Raw genomic sequence first — 18,387 nt, 5'->3', positions numbered from 1 at the left:
CTGTCAGCCCAGTCGTCCTGCCGTAGCTCCCGGCTTTCCTGGGCTCAGTGGCTCATGGCCCTGTGGGGGACAGGCATCTATGCCGATCTGTGACTCTGCCATTCCGGGGACTCTGAAATGAGCGGCCCCCGTTTTCAATCTGGAAGGCATTTTAATTTCATAAATATTATAGCGCTTCTGTAGAACATTTTGGGAATACATCCTTCAGTCTAAACAAATCAAGCCCTGTTTTATAACTGCCTTATTTTGCAAAGACTTAAAACAGATTAGAGATCTTAATGAAAGGATCTCTTAAATGAAATGATGTTGTCTATTTCATGAAATCATCAAACTTAAGCATGAGGAGGAATAAACAATCCGCAGAAGGAACCTAATTCTTTCTTCCTGGGTTTTCACTGCGTGTTGTCACAAAAATCACAAAAATGAGTCCTCCACACCACCCTTCCTTGCTCACACCCGGAGTCCAACCCCAAGCAGAGGGCCTCTGTGGAGCGTCCTGGCACCAAGAGGAGCCAGGACAGAACTCCTAGACCTTCCATGTTTCTCCCCACCTGCCTGGACACGTACTACAGAGAGGAAAGGCAACTTAAAGGTGTTTTCTAGATGCAGCATCAGTGTAGTATCTCTCTTCTTTGTGCTTTAAGGAAGATGCTTTGTGCTTAACGCATTCATCTGCTGATAGGACAAGCCATTCTAAAGGACAGAAACGATAGACTTTGTAAATAACACTGAATTTGTAACACTTGGATGTTACTGTCCAAATGACAGGTTACTCCTTACTTCTCAGTATACAGTCAACTAGCCGTAGCATCTTTTTTACTTATTCTGATGATTGGATCGTAAGGGTTAATAATATACACTGTGTTTGGCAGACGATCTGCTTAAATGGTTAACACATCTGTGGTCTTTTGAATATTGCTGTAATACTTGAACATTTCATTGCAAGTCAAAACTCTAAGGAAATTAAGGATGTGATTCCCACATGGTGGAAAACAAACTCTGAAGTGACTTTGGATTTAGCATCGACATAAATGGAAAACTGTTGGTTTCTACAGAAAAGAAATCATTAAAGCATGATCTGGGGGGAAAAAGGCACAGCACTACCACTTCACATGGGAGATAAAAGTTCATTTTTCTCGTCCTTAAAATTTCTAAGCCCTATATGAAACTGTCCAAATATACAAAGCTCAATAAACGACTAGCAACATCTAGTGTAAAGTCAAAGTAGTTATTACATTTTAAAAGAGACGCTAGGTCCTCTAAAGACCAACTGCCCCAAACCAGAAGTCTCCACAGAAGACTGTGCAGGAAGAGCCCGTCTTCCCCGGCCCAGGGCAGCTGCTCTTGACGGTTTCTTGAGTTTCCTGCCCCTGGTCTCCACTGCGGTGCATCTCTTGGTTCCACAGGTGACACCTTTGGAGCTCCGAGGACACTGTGACACTCTGTGACCCAGGGCACCTTCTGAAGAGGTGTGTCACCTACTCTCAGATGGAGGTGACTGCCAGTCTCAGGGGTGCGTTCCCGCTGTTACTCAGTGGACCCTGAAACAAAGCTCACGCTCTTACCGCTTGGGGACAAATTACATCAGCAGCTTAGAACTTATGATTCACTGACAAAGTACAACTTTCTTTTATTTCCTGTGCATCAAATTTCATTACGTATTCTTGATTTGCCTTTAAGGAACATGCTGTTGCTTGGTTTCAGTGAAAAATGTATTGCCTTTTTTTTTTTTTTTTTTTTTTTGCCTATATGTAACGGTACACATTTTTTCCTGCTTTCGCCAAGGTTTCCCTCGATAATGAACTGATGTAGTTCTGTGTAAAACCTAGGTCTGGATGTCTTCTTCTTATAAAACTTTTGTTGATGCCTCTGATGAGAGTTTGCTCCACTTGACCTAAGGGCACGAGCTGCAGCCTACAACTATGTTCCAGCACTTGCCACAGAAAACCGTGGTGGGACGGAGCCAGGAGGAAGCAACATCCACCCGGCCAGGCCCTCTGATTCCAGTTGGGCGACTTGACTTTTTCCCCATCAGGGAGAGGGGGGGAAAATAAGTTTTAAATTGAAAAGGCTGGAATAAAAATAGAAATACACACGCTCTTCACCTGACCCGCCTCACTTCCTGCGCTGAGGTTAATTTACCAGGACGTAGCCACTGTGCTGTGGGTCCACGGCTTCCAGCATTTCACAATCAAAGAGTCCAGGGAACTCCGAGAGCGCTAGAGGGTCGTAGCTGGAGGGGGCCTCCTGCAGTCCTGAGCTCCTGGGACAGCCCGGCGCCGCCATGCCGCTCTGCTGGGCTCCGTCCAGGGAGTACTGACAGGGAGCGGGGCGGTCTGGCTCGGGGGAGGCCGCGCCTGGCAGCTCGCAAGTCTGATAGGAGAACGGTAAGGGTGCCCGGGCGGCCCCTGAGTGCGGCGGTGGCGGTGGCGGGGGAGCAGCCCGGGGACCTGGCGTGGCGGACAGCGGCTGCAGCCCCATCTCCCGGTACTGGCTGAGGAAAGGGCTGTACTGCATTTGCTCCGAGGAAGGCTCCAGGACGGGGCTCAGGGGCTGGGTCAGGCTGAAGGGCGGCGGCTGCTGGGATGGCGGCGGTGTCTCCTGGTGGGGAAGGGGCTGCGGGTACGAGCTCTCTGCTATCTGCATCTGATTAAAATATGCCTGCAGCTGAGACTGTTTCTGGAGGAAGAGCCGCTTCTGTTGGAGTCTAAGTTGGCAATACCAAAAGAAAGAATTTTAAATCTTCTTCAGTGACGGCAATTTTAATGTAAATCCAGTATCAGTCATTAGTGTCCGTCCTCCCACTTCTCTCTTTCCCACGGCAGGAAAAAAAAAAAAGTGGGGGTAGGAACCAGTCATGTTTGGTTTCTTAAACCCAATCTTATTTTTTGTCCCCCAATTCTGGCTGATCCCTCAGTCCTCAAGTGAACACGAATTCCTTTTCTCTGAGACTCTTTTTTCCTCCCTATGAAACAAGAGGCTGATTTCCCATCTGGAGTGTTTTGAAGCGGGGCTGACACCTTGGTCTCTGTGGGTGTCTGTAGCTTGATGGATTAGGGTAGCTCTACCTTGGCCAAGACGTTTCTACTAGTGAGGCCTGGGGGCACGGGATTACTACAAGGGAGGATGGAGGCCTTCTCTCCAGTATAACCCACTTAAGCTGCAGTAGCTCACGGATCCTGAAGGCTTAGGTCTATTCATAGCCCAAAGGGGAAACACTAGGAGAAAAAGAAAACAGAGCCGCTCAGGGCTGCTACTCCCTGACAGGCCTATAGTCCACGGACAGTGGAATACCCATGTTAGCGGATTGAAACCTCTTTTCCTGGTACAGGCAAACACTAGGGGAAAGGACAACATACCCAGCTTAAGTCTGCCACAAAGAAAGTGATTTCTTTGGCCAACCACCATCTCTCACCTGTGTTCTTGCAGCTGCTGTTCAAGGCTCCGTGGTGGTTCTTTACAATAAAGCTGACAGGTGTTCTGGGCTTTTGACAGAAGGCTGGGCTTCTGGAAGAGCAGAAAAATACAAGCGTGACATGTTGTCATCTAGGACGCAGTCATTAGACTGTCCTTCTGCCTGGAGGACGAAGCCAAGTGAGTCCTCCAGAATCTGCGCAGGATGCAGGGACTGACACTTGCTCGTTGAGACCCTGGGAGAACCTGTGGCCCAGCAGCATTGGGTCAGCAGGCCTGGGCTGTCTCAGCTCTAACCTGCTTCACTTTTCTGTCTCTAAAAGTCCTCTAGGACCGGGAGGTTCATGGAGACTAAAAACAATGAGAAAAGTGGAGTTAGATCTATAGCAAAGGCCACAGCACCTGCTGAATGAACAAATGATTCATTCTTTATGGGATCTACGTTGCATCATTTTTAAAGATTTGTGGGCACCAATAGAGAGCTGATAGTACATTTTTTGCTGACTTGAGATTTCCATTTTACTTATTATTCACTAAGAGGCATAACATAGAAGCAAAGAAGCCAGGGTTCCCTTTCCTGCTGCTCAGTGGCAGTACCCTTTCCTGGGGTCTGAGGAAAGACCTTTTCTGCTGCCAAGACAGAGCATAAGGCTAAGTCTGAACATGTTTCTAGAAACTACAAGTGCGGAGTCAGACCCACCTGCCTATAAAGGAATTAAGCAGCTGCCCTAAAAAAATACCAAGCAAAACAGGTTCCTGCTTTGCAGACAGGCAGGTTCGGGATGGACAAAGTGAGCTGGACAACAAGGGGGAGGATCCCACCTGGAGTCTGTGCTGCAGGTACTGGGCCTCCAGGCTGTGCCGCTGGGAGAGCTGCGGGTGCGCGCTGCCCGGGAGCGCAGACACGCTCTTCTGCTGAGGAGGAGCTTCTTCCTGAGGAGCGAGGGGTGGAGACACTTTCAATTTCCCACGTGGGAGAAAGTTCCAAATCTCAGTTTAAGCACCTTGGCAAATGTCCAAGGGGAACTCCAACTCTGCTAAGACATAATCCTCCATGCTTTTACAGCAACTAGTAGGCTGAGGGTCAATCACTTTGCAGAAAGTGTGTACATGCATTACCCGTAGTAAACGATAACCTAGTCAGTACTGGAGCAAAGGCCCCCTATGTCAACAGAAGCTTATTACCTTCATGTGGGCACCAAATGCTATAATATCCCTGATGTACTGAAAATGGGCTCAAATAAAATGTATTAAACAAACAGCAATATTTTTTGTATTTTTAGCATAAATAATTCGCTTATAATATTTAGTGAAGTGATAGCACATCAAAAGTAGTGGCAACAAGCGTCTCATTTGTACTATTATTTGTAATTTCGGTGTGTGTGTGCATGAAGGGAGGGGAGTTCAAGGGAGACTCTAAGAGGTATAATTCATATAAAATCCGCCCTAGGAACCAAGCATCGCTTGACAGCGTCCAAGCCTCCATGTGGTACTGATCACCTGGGCCAGCGTGGAAGGGTCTAACCCAACCTGTCGGGCAGATGGCAGCAACAAGGAAGGCCTTCAGGCTGTGGTCTTTCCAAAAGAACCTGTTTGCTCCAGGACTGGAGTAAATCCTCTAAATGAAATGACACACCATCAGGACACACTGATGCCTTATTCTCACCCAGCCACTGTGGGCAGGGCCCAGAGCACGCACCTGAGGGCAACTGCTACCCAGGTCTTGGAGCTGAGGAGCAGGTGATGCCAGGTTAGGGTCTGCCTCTGATCCTATTTGCTCATAGAGCAACTGCACCTTGTTCAACTCTAGGATTCCTTTGGTTCTAGCCAGATTCTGAAGGTGTTGTCTAAATGCTACAATTCCTGAAACAAAGAACAACGACCAAACAGTTTAAATAAAACACAAGGCCTTTCAGTGACCAGAGGTATGAAACCAACATGGCAACAAACCCCACCCAGTCCTACAACACAAGAGCTGTAGGAGCCAGCAGAGAAGGCAGGCAGTCACCTTGGGTGAGGGAAGTGTCTGACGCCCGGCGGCCCTCTCTGAAGCTCACTGGAGACCTGTTGTGGGCCTCTCGTTTCTGGGAGCTCAGAGCCTGCATGGTGGGGTTGGCAGGCCTCAGGCTCACGAAGGGAGACGTCATGCGGGGTGAGGGCTGATGGGCTAACATGATGTCCTTAAGGGAAGGCTTGTCCTCAAGAAAGTGCAGGTCCCTCTGAACAGACCCCATATCATACTCCGAGTCCACACTGTCAAGGGAGGGGTTGTCACGCACGGAGAAAATTTTCCCTTCAAGAGAAAAGACAAAACACAACATCAATATGACCACCAATAAATCACAACTTCTTGGAACATGGGATACAAAGCACAACCAGCTTGAGTTTCCACAGCAACAATGCCCTTAATTTCCAACCAAAACATCTTTCCAGAACTTTTTTACATGTCAATTTAATCAGCTTCGAATTTCGTGGTGAAAACACTCCAGAACCTGTACCCGTAAGATCTTGGCCACTCCAAAAGGGCCAGAGTCCTTGATGAGTCACAGAGCATGCAGATGAATTCTGGGCGTCGGGGGAGCCCACTCAGAGACGTTTCATTTTAATCGCTGAGAGCTGCTGAGTGGGCCTAATCTTAACTTGGCTACATGTGGTCCACAAAGAAACAAGACATAGACAACATTCCAGGGGCTGGTTGGTATCATTCCTGTTTCTTGGGGAAGACTCAAGATGCCGGGAAGACCCAGGCCCGCACTTACTGGAAAGCGTACCTGAACCAGGCATCACGGCCAGCTGATTGGTCACTTCCGACAGAGTGTGCCGCCTCTGCCCGCCGCGTGTGGACTGCAAGGCTCCCAGGGCCCGCCCGGGGTCTTCCTCGGCCTCTCCTTCTGTCTCCAGCCCTTCATCAATGGAGGTCTCCATCACGTCGCTGGGCAGTGACTGGCACCCCTTCCTCGCCAGGACGGGAGGCACAGGGTCCAGGAGACAGCCATTTACCTAAACGTCAGTGTGAGAGGGATGTGAGAGGAGCTATCAGTCGCTGCTCTGCTGAGACACTTGAAGAATCCACAAAGGCAAAAATGTCAAGACCTCTGGCCAACTAGAAATTAAGTAAAATATTAAAAATGTACATATTGGGGCTTCCCTGGTGGCGCAGTGGTTGAGAATCTGCCTGCCAATGAAGGGGACACGGGTTCGAGCGCTGGTCTGGGAAGATCCCATATGCCGCGGAGCAACTAGGCCCGTGAGCCACAATTACTGAGCTTGCACGTCTGGAGCCTGTGCTCCAAAACAAGAGAGGCTGCGATAATGAGAGGCCCGCGCACCGCGATGAAGAGTGGCCCCCACTTGCTGCAACTAGAGAAAGCCCTCGCACAGAAACGAAGACCCAACACAGCCATAAATAATAAATAAATAAATTAAAAAAAAATGTACATATTGGTTACTAATGACAACCATGTAGATTAGAAGTTAAGGCAAGTCAACGGCAGCACTGAAGAGACAGAAGCCCATTATGACCCAGATTGGCACTGCCTCCCAGGTGTCTCTGAGTCATCATGATTACAATGAACAATTTTTTTTAGTGGTTTCCAGATGAATACGGTCTATGAGCTTGAGGCCTACCAGTTATTATTATTTTTTTTAATAAGGGAAATGAAGAGGGGGAAGATGAGATTTAGAAAAAAGAAAACAAAACCAACTGCACGGCTCATAGCTAAGAAAAGAGTAGTCACCAGCATTCTTCGAATGTTCAACCGCAAAACATACTGGAAGGCTCTACACATACTTCTATATTCATAATTTAAGTACCTGCACACTGGATTTAGTCTTTAATTGGTTCTATGTGCCTAAGGAATGGAAAAAAGAATTCTTTAAAGACGGACATACCACAAAAAGGAGTGAAAAAAAAATTCAAATGGCAAACAGCCAAAGCCTTCCATTATAGAATAACAAATGACTCACAGGCCCCAAATTCCAGCAGAGGTTAACGAGCAGCAGCGCTCTGAATTCTCTCTGCTCCAGCAACACACACAGTATCTACGCTTCCTATCCCACGGGATGAGCTCAGCACAGCTCCGGAGCGAGAGCGTCGCCTTCCTCTGCAGTTGCCAAGCAAACCACCTTGGGGGGGCAGACACAGCACACAAAGGGAACCTGTGGTTGTGAGTTCTTCTGGCTGGTAAAAGCCCCATTGAGGAGGCAATTATTTACCTCATTACCTTAACTATTCCCCCGTGGAAATCGATCCAGTTTTCTCCTACGAATAGCTGCTCAGGAGCAGCCAGGCATAAGACTGAGCTCCCAGCAGCACTTTCACCTGGAATACACCGGGTAGCGCTATTGTTTCCTTTGGAAGCAGGAGAGGCTCATGTATGTGAGAGGTGACGTGGGACATCGCTATGCCAGACACAGGAAACTTTCCTCTTATGGCAACCAATCTGAAGGCGCTGCGAGGCCCTTTATTTGGAGAGGGAGACTTGGGTGACTCAGATCGTTGTTTGCTTGGGGGAGGGGATGGTTATTCCATAAAATCTGTTCTGGGGCTGTAGCCATTACTTGGATAAGGCAGCTAATGCACTACAGGGTTTTAAAGTGACAAGTGGCCATTTAAAAGGAAGGGTAGAAAATGCTTTCTTCCTAGACTAAGACCAATCTTCTCCATGGCACTAGAAAACAAAAACTCTGAAATCTGGCCAGCAACAATTATGTTCCCCTTCAACCGTCCCCAGATAAGTGTTCCCTTTTTGACTAAACTTAAAAGTTTTCTTGTAGGAAAGAATGGTGGTTTGGGGACTTAACGTTCATAACTCTACGCTACGTTCCTTAGCTGTCTACTAGTAAAATTTTCTAAGACTAGCCAAGGATGATTTGGAAATGAATAAAAAACAACAGAGAAAAGACTGTTATCAAGTAAATATCTACTGAGCATCTTTACATTTTATAGCATATGTCAAAATTTTATCAGATATTTCTTGCGAGAAATATTTTGCAAGTACCGCCTTACAACCATGACTTTCTTTCCTTAGTAGAGAAAGGCTACTTTTTTCTGAGTACTCAAAAAACCTTGCAGTCCCCCCCAATTTACGATTTTTCTTAAATTGTCTGCTTATAAGTTTATTTCCTCATCTAGACTACAAGAAGAATTTTTATCGTTCATTTAACAATGTTTACTGAATTCAGTTTCACCCTGGGACAGGTAGATGACAATGATCTGGTTTTTCAGATGATGCTTGGTGATGACTGAATCAGAAAATGCTGTGGTGACCCTTTCATAGTTAAGAGGTATGAACAGAAAGCTGCCCTAGAGCTCATTCAGTTTACAGGTGTGAACACTTTCATCTCTAAGATCAGTTCCTGAAACAGGTGATAATCATGCCACCTTTGCCTGCCAGTTTACCCAGGGACTTGATATAACAAACTCTAGGATTTTGTGACTGTAACATGGGCTGATCTATCTTAGTGACCTAAGCTGCTAGAAATGAGATCTTTTGCTCTAGGAAACAATCCAAGCTAACTGTAAACTCTAAGACTGCAAAATACAATACGGGTGGGTAAAAGGTACATTTTCCAACACAGTGTTTTTGCCTTTCCTTAAAGTTCAGTAGATCACTTCCCTTCTGATAAGAGATCTCAGATGCAGTAGATAGCATACAGGTAGGAGTCAGCCTCTCAGAAACTCCACCAATAATTGATAACACCCCTGAGCTTACCACATACACAAGATTCCAGCACAGGAGATTGCCAGACTGTTATGGACTGAATGTTTGTATCTCTCCTTAGATTCATGTATTGAAGCCCTAACATCAGTGTGGCTATATTGGAGATGGAGCCTCTAAAGAGCTGACTGACATGGCAGACTAAGGTATAGTACTAGCCAGTGAGCCTGGAGGCTGGGAATGTGCCTTATTTAATTTGTATCCTAAGTGCCCGGCAAGTTTGGCATATATTGAAGAGGCTCAAACCTCAGCTCCATCACTTATTAGGCAAGTTGCTTAACTTCTATAAAGCTCATTTTTTTTTTCACTTGTAAAATGGAAGTAAAGTTGTTTGGAAGGATTAACTAAAACACTGTGTATATTAACATTATTTCTGGACCAAAGAGAATGCTATTTTATAACAATAAACATTTTTTAAAGCATGAGAATAAAACAACAGCATCTTCTTTTAAAGCATTTTTACCATCTTGAGGCAAATTAAACAAATAACCAGGTGAGGAAGGAAAGAACTAGATAACCCCAGTTCCAGAAATTTATCCTAAGGAAATAATAAAAGGTATAGTCAAAAATTTAGACACAGGGATATTCACCTGAAGCATATGTAAGGAAGCAAAAAAAATTAAAGTACCTGATGTCCAAAAATAGAAGAGTAGTTAAATAAGGGTGCATCTAATACAATATGTTAAATATAACTCATGCTTTCAAAGAAGATTTCATGGTATGGGAAAAATGCTCATGATGTTATATTACGTAAAAGCAAGGTACAAAATTACATATAATAGAATAAAATTTTGTTTTAACAAGTCTACCTACGTACTGAGTCACCCTATACTCACCCACCCACCCATCCATCTATCCATCTATAACCTACTCTAAGGAAACGTGTCAAAATGGGCTTACCTTTGGGTAGGGGGACTATGGATAAATTAATTTTTTTCTTTATCCCTCTTTGAATTTTCCATGTGTGATTCTGACTGGTTTGATGTCTTATTTTTTAATCAGACCATGTTCGTAATAGTTTGTTTTTTTAAATTAATTAATTAATTAATTATTTTTGGCTGTGTTGGGTCTTCGTTTCTGTTCGAGGGCTTTCTCTAATTGCGGTGAGCGGGGGCCACTCTTCATCGCGGTGCGCGGGCCTCTCACTGTTGCGGCCTCTCTTGCTGCCGAGCACAGGCTCCAGACACGCAGGCTCAGTAATTGTGGCTCACGGGCCCAGTTGCTCCGCGGCATGTGGGATCCTCCCAGACCAGGGCTCGAACCCGTGTCCTCTGCATGGGCAGGTTCCCAATCACTGTGCCACCAGGGAAGCCCGGTTTGATGTCTTTTAATTATAAATTTAAAAATCCAAATTCAGAAGTAAAAGTGTAATTTCTCCCCTTTACAAAGTCTTAGAGGTTAACACTATTAAGAGTTTTTGATGAATATCCTTCTTGGATCTTCTGTTATGTGTACTACCTTATAATTTAAAAAAGGTATTAGAAACGTCAATAGACATGAACAGCCCTACTACACTTGCACTTTCATAGTTTAGTTTCACAGTTCCCTTCCACTATCCGGACATGAAGACGGTAACTTGGAAAATCCTTTTCTCATAGAACTTTAATAAAATGTTAAAAGTGACTGAAGTGTCCATATGTGTGTGTATGTATAAAGTCCATTATTCCCAAAGAAACTCTCAAAAGTGAGAGACTGACCCTACAGGGCTTGCATCTGCTCCGTATGGGCTCTGTACCACCTGCGGGTCTCCGTTACTGCTCAGAGTTGGGTGACCATCTCAGAAAGGTGCTATTTTGGGAGCAATCCCAAACCCATGTTTCAATGCAGACTTCCCGAGGGATTTTACTGATAGTTTTAAGTTTAAGTTGAAGACTTCTGGGAGGGAAGGAGAAGCGAAACCTCCGAGGTGCACAGTATCTGCCACCAACGCGAGCAGAAATGACTGAGCAACACATGCAGTTACGCGGCATCCTTTAGACGACGACAACAAATAGGCGTTAGAGGAAATGCATATGAAGCAAGACCAACAACAAAGGGCTAGTATCTCTGTCTGACGGTTTTGTGTGTGTGCGTTTATTTATGGGCCCCAGAGAAAGAGGTGCTAGGGAGGGAAGAGGCACAAAGAGTACTGCTGACATAAATGAAATGGTCTGCAAATAAGACCAGCGGATGTCTACAGCCTGGCTGAGTGCCAGGGTGGCCCTGCCAGTGTGGGTGGCCAGTTCCAGCATGGCATTGCTCTTCCTACAAATGCAAATATGCCATCTAGCTTCTGTCTATATCTTTCACAAAATCATTCATTTCCTGTCTGTTTCCTAGTTACGGTAACAATCACAAGCTTTAAAAATAGCTTGCCCTATATAATACGGCAGACAGTGCCCAATCTGTGTTTCGGGCCTGAGGCCCTCATAGCCAAGCTTTAAGCATACTGCATTTTAAATTTTTCAAGGGAATTAGATTTTAAAAATAAATGAGTGATGTTGCCTCAATTTATGTCTAAATTTCTGGGTGAGAATGTAATAGCGGTTTATGAGGATTTGAACATGCTAGGCAACCACAGGCAGAGGAACAGACTGTCCACAGGAAGTGGCCTCGTCCTCAGGGACAGGGACACTAACTCCTCATGGTCAGGAACCCGGCTTAACACCTGCTTATGGCAGCCCAGTATCAAGGTGCCTTGACTGCACTCTAGTCATTACTCATTACTTAACTTCTGAATCAGCTCTACCTCCAGAGCTCCCTATTTCTGAAAATGCTATACACCTTCCTGATCATCAAGGCTCAAAATACTGTTATCGGTCTGGACTTCTTTTCTCTGGACCCTAACCGTCTATCAGTTTTATCTGTGCAATCTCATTTATACCATCCCCTCCTCTCCAGTTTCATGGGCACCATCCTAGCTTAGGCCCTCGTCATCTCCCCTGACACACACTCTAACCTTCTACTGTGCTTGTCACCAGTCTCTCTCCTATCCAATGCAGGCTACGGACCCTTCCAGGTTCATTTCTGAAGCACAACATGGATCATGTTGTTTCCTTATCAAAAAATCTCCGATTGTTTCCTACTACCTTGGAGAAGGTCCATTTGGAAAAAACTCTTTTTTTACAATTTAATTTTATTTATTTGGTCATGCCGGGTCTTAGTTGTGGCAGGTGGGCTCCTTAGTTGCGGCTCGTCGGCTCCTTAGTTGTGGCACGTGGATTCCTTAGTTGTGGCTCGAGGGCTCCTTAGTTGTGGCTCACTGGCTCCTTAGTTGTGGCATGTGAACTCTTAGTTGCAGCATGCATGTGGGATCTAGTTTCCTGACCAGGGATCGAACCCAGGCCCCCTGCATTGGAGGCGGGGAGTCCCAACCATTGTGCCACCAGGGCAGTCCCCAAAACTCTCTTTTTAAAAAAAATATTTATTTATTTATTTGGCTGCACTGGGTCTTAGTTGTGGCATGTGGGATCTAGTTCCGTGACCAGGGATCGAACCTGGGCCCCCTCCATTGAGAGCACAGAGTCTTAACCGCTGGACCACCAGGGAAGTCCCAGAAAAAACTCTCTTGATAATACTGAAACACATTCCTGTGTTGAGAGCCCCAACCTAGAGAAAGAGTCTATCCCTTGGCTTGCCATTCAAAGCAAGGCTATTTGTCTTTATTTTGTACAACTTCCCTTCACATGCCCTCTCCCTCAGCCACACTGAGCTCCTGCTCTGACTCAGAGGGACCCAGGCTTTCCTGACGTTTGCTGTTGCTCAGGCCTTTCCCTCCACCGAGATATCACACCCTAGTTTCCACCCACCCTGATTCTGCCCTCCTCTCAGTTCCCAACTCTGACAGTTAAACCAAAGACATTCCTGATCAAATGAACTAAAAGCAACTCCCCCGTCTCCTTCTAGTCTTGCAGCACTTTGATTTTTTTATCTCTTTAAGGGACCAATTATGTTTTATCAATTTATTCAGCACCTGGCACATTACCTTTAGTTACGCCTCATGTCTCTTCTGCTAGACTACAAACTTTGAGGCAGAACTAATGTCTGAGTCATCTTTTTATTACCTAACGAGGCTAAAAAGACAGGAAACCGATGTTTGCTGAGTATCTACAATTTGCCCAAAACCTCACACACATTCTTTCAATTAATCCTCACAACAGTCTCATAAAGTTGGTATCGTTGTTTTACACAAGAGAAATGGAGGTTCACAGAAGTTAGTCACTTTGTCCAAGTTCACACAGCTAGTGAAGAACAGAGTCTATTTTAAACATACTCTAACACCTGCCCATTAATATGATCCTTTGTATATCACTGGATGCTAAGTATATAAAACACAAACTAGAAGTTAAATAAATATTCATTAAATGAGGGAAGCTGTCATGTTCCATATACTAAAAGCCAACTTTATGCAGCACACCAGAATACTTATCTCCTTTAAGTATGTCCAAACTGGACAAAAAAAGATGTTTAACTGACCAAAAAAGATGGCTCATCATTTTGTAGCTGCAGCACAGGCAGCAGAAGAGAGGCCATAATAACATAGGCAAAGCCCAATTTAGCACCATAGTTATACTTTTGTTTTCAGAATTACAATTGGTTTAAAAAAAAATCCAAAATCTATGAGGGATCTAGAACTCGAGAGAAGGAATTGGTTAAGGAAAGAGAATGAAGAAGGATTCTGAAAAGTACACAGGAGATCTGACATGTTACGTAACCGTTGTAATGACAAGATGGAGAGAGAGCGAGGTTAGGCCTGGATACTTTTCTCAGGTCTTCTGCACAACAAAAACTCCTCCCAAGTGACTTGAGGAAATGACAAAGTTCAGCTAAGCCGAAGTACAACATTTGTGTGGACAGAGTTGAAATCTCCAGCCAACCAACAAGCTTGGCGTCTCTCAAACACATCTGTACCTTTGGAGTGTCGACACACTCTTCCTCCATGAATGCTGCTTCCGCCTGACAGCCGGATGCTGGAAACGTGAAGGCGTCCACATTGGATGCCTGCGGGAGGAGGGCAGATCGCATCACTCGCACGTTTGGTGAATGCACCGTCACTGGGAGTCCCACAGTTTGTGTCTGTAAATATGGCAAGAATGGAAAGTTTGGGAACATTAATACTTTCTATATAAATATACAAAATTCTTGAAATAAAACAGTTCTTCCTGATGCAATTAAAGGATAAATAGTGATTTGTTGGAAACTCCAGAAAAGATGTGATGAAGTACATACATGGTACAGGTATCGATCTGAAGCAGTCTAGCAATCAATTATTCTGAGAGAGGTTGTACAGAATTTCGTTCCTGTTCCATGATGAAGTGCATAACTTTCACAGGTGACAGGAAAGCTAGCCTTTGTAAGGAATCTAAGATGCTCTTTTTCAATTCAATGAACATATATTGTCTATATCCTTAAATATATTACCTTGGAAAGATACAAAGAAGAATAGAGAAGTCCCAGTCTCTAGGAGTAGGAGATCAAAACTGAACCAGAGATAAGATACACACACAACTAACTGTAATACAAAGTACACTGCAATAAGGGCTATCTACCTGCATCTCTCTCTCTCTCTTTTTTTTTTTTTTTGGTGGGGTACGGGGTGAGATGGTATATATTTCTTGGCAAGGGTGTGAGTGAAGAGGAAGAAGAGAGAAGCAGCAGCTACTCGGAGGGGACAGGAATGTCCTACTTTGAAAGAGACACACAGACTGAAACACACACAGCCTGCTTGCCCAGTGGAAACAGAGATGCTTATTGCTGAGCAAGTTATGTTCCTGAAGTCAACCTACTCTAGAAAGTCCATTCTCCATGTCTCCTCTGTTAAAAATTCTAAGTAAACAAGTATTACAAAGTTTTCCTCATTTAAAAGAGAAGTTTCCTTTATGACAATTGGCAAGAATTGATTTTGAAGATGAAACCGTTGGATAATCCTTTCCTCCCCATCTCTTCAAAACTAGCAGAATAATTTATTAGATGCCTTTTGAACATAACAGACATTGCAAAACATCCGAGGGAACAATCATCATACCAGTTTCTAAAAGGCAGAGGAATGGCCTGTATTTTTTCTGCCATTGTCACTTTAAGGGATATAGGATGGTGAGCTTTAAATTCAAACAAATGAAAAGGAAAAAAACGGTATGATTCTAGCTTTTCCCTTCCCAAGACCTGGTTTTGATTCCTGGTTCCATCACTTACTAATTGTGTGAACTTAATCAGTTACCTAAACTCTTTGCATCTTATTTTCTTCGCCTCTAAAAAACGTCATAATATCTACTTCACAGTGAAGTTAGGACTGTAAAAGGCAACATGTGAAGTCCTTCACTCAGTAATGTTAATTCCTCCTTTCTCCTTCTTTCTAAAGTCTTAAAATGACGACAATAATTTAATACAGGAATTAGACTGTAAAATGAATACACAGTTTTGTTCTCAGATACTATCTAATGGTTCCCAGTTAAAATTTCAGGTTGATGGTTTTCAATAATGGGGGAATATGTTATAAATACACTTTATACTTGACTATGACTATATTTAGAATATACTTTATATTCCAACATTAACATCATTAGATATACTGCATCAGATGAAGAACAAAATAGCAATAGCAAAGTGTTGGTATTATATGGATGGTAAAAAGAGACAGAAAATACACTGTATATTATTCTGAGCATGACAAAGAAATAGCTTTTCTTATATCATCATTCCTCAGGCCTATATCCTCAGCCACTTTTAAGACGAAACATTTTTTTTTTCCTTTCAAGCATTAGTCATTTAAATTAATTTCTTTAGCCACAATGTAAAATTTAAACTTCCGAATAAAGCATATTTGATACATTCTTCTTACCCTTATCATTGGCTTTTCAATCAAAGGATAAAGCTGAACTTTGATTTCTGTTTCCCAAATTTATTAGACTGCTCCTTATTAGGGCAAAGCACTACCTGTAGACACTGCCCTGGAAATGAGATACCAACATGATAACTATGATATGTTGTTCTTCTCACTCCCTCCCTCTTGTTAGCTGTGACTTTTTAAATGGCAGGATTGTGCTGGGCCAGACCAAGCATAACACATTTTCCTTTCACATCCAACCTGGACGACAATAACTGTGAACTTCGTAAGGACAGAGAAATAACACATTTTATTGTGGCAGCTGCTTCATAGGAAATGCAATGATAGATTCAGGGGTCTGCTTTTTAGGATTCTTGGAATCACTAACGGGATTAAAGAAGTCTTTTTGGCACAAGTTAGAGTATAAATATTCAAATAGCATGCCCAGCACTAAAGATCTGATTAAAGAATATGTTATTATAATAAATAGATGGTTGATTAATATCCCAAGCAAGCAGATATTACCAGTTTCTCCAAGAGTGGCCATAAACACAATTGGCACATGGAAAGATGCTCAACATCGCTAATTATTAGAGAAATGCAAGTCAAAACTACACTGAGGGGCTTTCCTGGTGGTGCAGTGGTTGAGAATCTGCCTGCCAATGCAGGGGACACGGGTTCGAGCCCTGGTCTGGGAAGATCCCACATGCCGCAGAGCAACTGGGCCCGTGAGCCACAACTACTGAGCCTGTGCGTCTGGAGCCTGTGCTCCGCAACAAGAGAGGCTGTGACAGTGAGAGGCCCGCGCACCGTGATGAAGAGTGGCCCCCGCTCACCGCAACTAGAGAAAGCCCTCGCACAGAAACGAAGACCCAACACAGCCAAAAATAAATAAATAAATAAATAAATAAATAAAAAAAACACAAAACCTACACTGAGATATCACCACACACCGGTCAGAATGGCCATCATTAAAAAGTCTACAAATAACAAATTCTGGAGAGTGTGTGGAGAAAAGGGAACCCTCTTACACTGGTCGGTATGTAAGTTGGTGCAGCCAATATGGAAAACAGTATGGAGGTTCCTCAGAAAGCTAAAAATAGAATTACCATATGATCCAGCAATCCCACTTCTGGGTATATATCCAGACAAAACTATAATTCAAAAAGATACATGCACCCCTATGTTCATAGCAGCACTATCTACAATCGCCAAGACACGGAAACAACCTAAATGTAAATCGACAGAGGAATGGATAAAGAAGATGTGGTACATATATACAATGGAATACTACTCGGCCATAAAAAAGAACGAAATAATGCCATTTGCAGCAACATGGATGCAACTAGAGATTATCATACCAAATGAAGAAAGTCAGAAAGAGACAAATACCATATGATATCACTTATATGTAGAATCTAAAATATGGCACAAATGAACCTATCTACAAAACAGAAAGGGACTCACAGGCATAGAGCACAGACTTGTGGTTACCAAAGTGGAGGGGAGGTAGGGGAGGATGGACTGAGAGTCTGGGGATAGTAGATGTGAACTATTACGTACAGAATGGATAAACAGCAAGGGAACTATATTCAGTATCCTGGGATAAATCATAATGAAAAAGAATATAAAAAACAGTGTATATATGTGTATAACTGAGTCACTTTTCTGTACAGCAGAAATTAACACAACATTGTAAATCAACTATACTTCAATAAAAAAATAAATTAAAAAAAAAGAGTGGCCATAAACAATGACCATGTCCACTAACTGTAATGACTTTTTAGATCATATGTTTACTGTCTTGAATCTCTTCTTCTGATTTTATGCTTTCCGGCACCATTAAAATGAAAATAACATTTTCTCCTACGGGAAAAATCTTCACTGGTCCCATAGGAATATGCTTATTATGGACAGAATTGTGCCCGCTGCCCCCGCCCCCATCTATATGTTGAAGCCCTAACACTCAATGTGACTATATCTGTAGACAGGGCCTTTAAGGAGGTAATTAAGGTTAAATGAGGTCATAAGGGTGGGGACCTAATGCAAAAGGACTGGTGTCCCTCTAAGAAGAGGATGAGATACCAGAGATCTCTCTTCCTGAATGTGCAGAGAAGAGGATGTGCGAGCACATAGTGAGAAGGTGGCCGTCTACAAGCCAGGAAGAGAGTCCTCACCAGAACCCTGATGGCCCCTTGATCTTCGACTTCCAGCCTCTAAAACTGTGAAAACATAAACTCTGTTGTTGAAGCTGCCCAGTCTGTGGTGCTTTGTTAACAGCAGCCCTAGCTGACTTTTTCTTACAGTTGTGGAGGGCAACCTCTAATCAGTAATTAAAGAAGAACTGGGATGAGTGTTTCATTCTAGTCTACTTACAGTTGATGGAAAGTTGGAGTGGAAGGACTATTAAAAACTAGTAGTTAGAATTCACAAGAAAAAGGCATATTTTAA

At 43.6% G+C, this 18,387-nt stretch overlaps 1 protein-coding gene across 6 annotated transcripts in view; it reads right to left on the bottom strand.

Annotated features, from left to right (window-relative positions):
- Nucleotides 1-208: 208 nt before the first annotated feature.
- The window catches only part of SIK2 (salt inducible kinase 2), a 131,887-nt gene continuing 113,708 nt past the window's right edge, over nt 209-18,387 (bottom strand). For 2 of the 6 annotated variants that reach the window (XM_082476858.1, XM_082476856.1), the window contains 7 exons: nt 14,025-14,189; nt 6,174-6,414; nt 5,423-5,707; nt 5,114-5,277; nt 4,237-4,347; nt 3,416-3,507; nt 1,614-2,707 (listed from right to left, as the gene is read on the bottom strand). In XM_082476858.1, the coding sequence (XP_082332984.1) occupies nt 2,134-2,707; nt 3,416-3,507; nt 4,237-4,347; nt 5,114-5,277; nt 5,423-5,707; nt 6,174-6,414; nt 14,025-14,189 (1,632 nt within the window). In that variant the 3' untranslated portion in view covers nt 1,614-2,133. The other 4 variants (XM_082476860.1, XM_082476857.1, XM_082476859.1 and 1 more) reach the window with 4 other exon arrangements.

This window comes from Balaenoptera physalus (assembly GCF_965194825.1).
Source record: "Balaenoptera physalus genome assembly, chromosome: 10".
In the NCBI taxonomy this organism is placed as follows: Eukaryota; Metazoa; Chordata; class Mammalia; order Artiodactyla; family Balaenopteridae; genus Balaenoptera; species Balaenoptera physalus.
The sequence above is the reverse complement of the archived record's forward strand: the minus strand, read 5'-3'. Positions and strand labels throughout refer to the sequence as shown.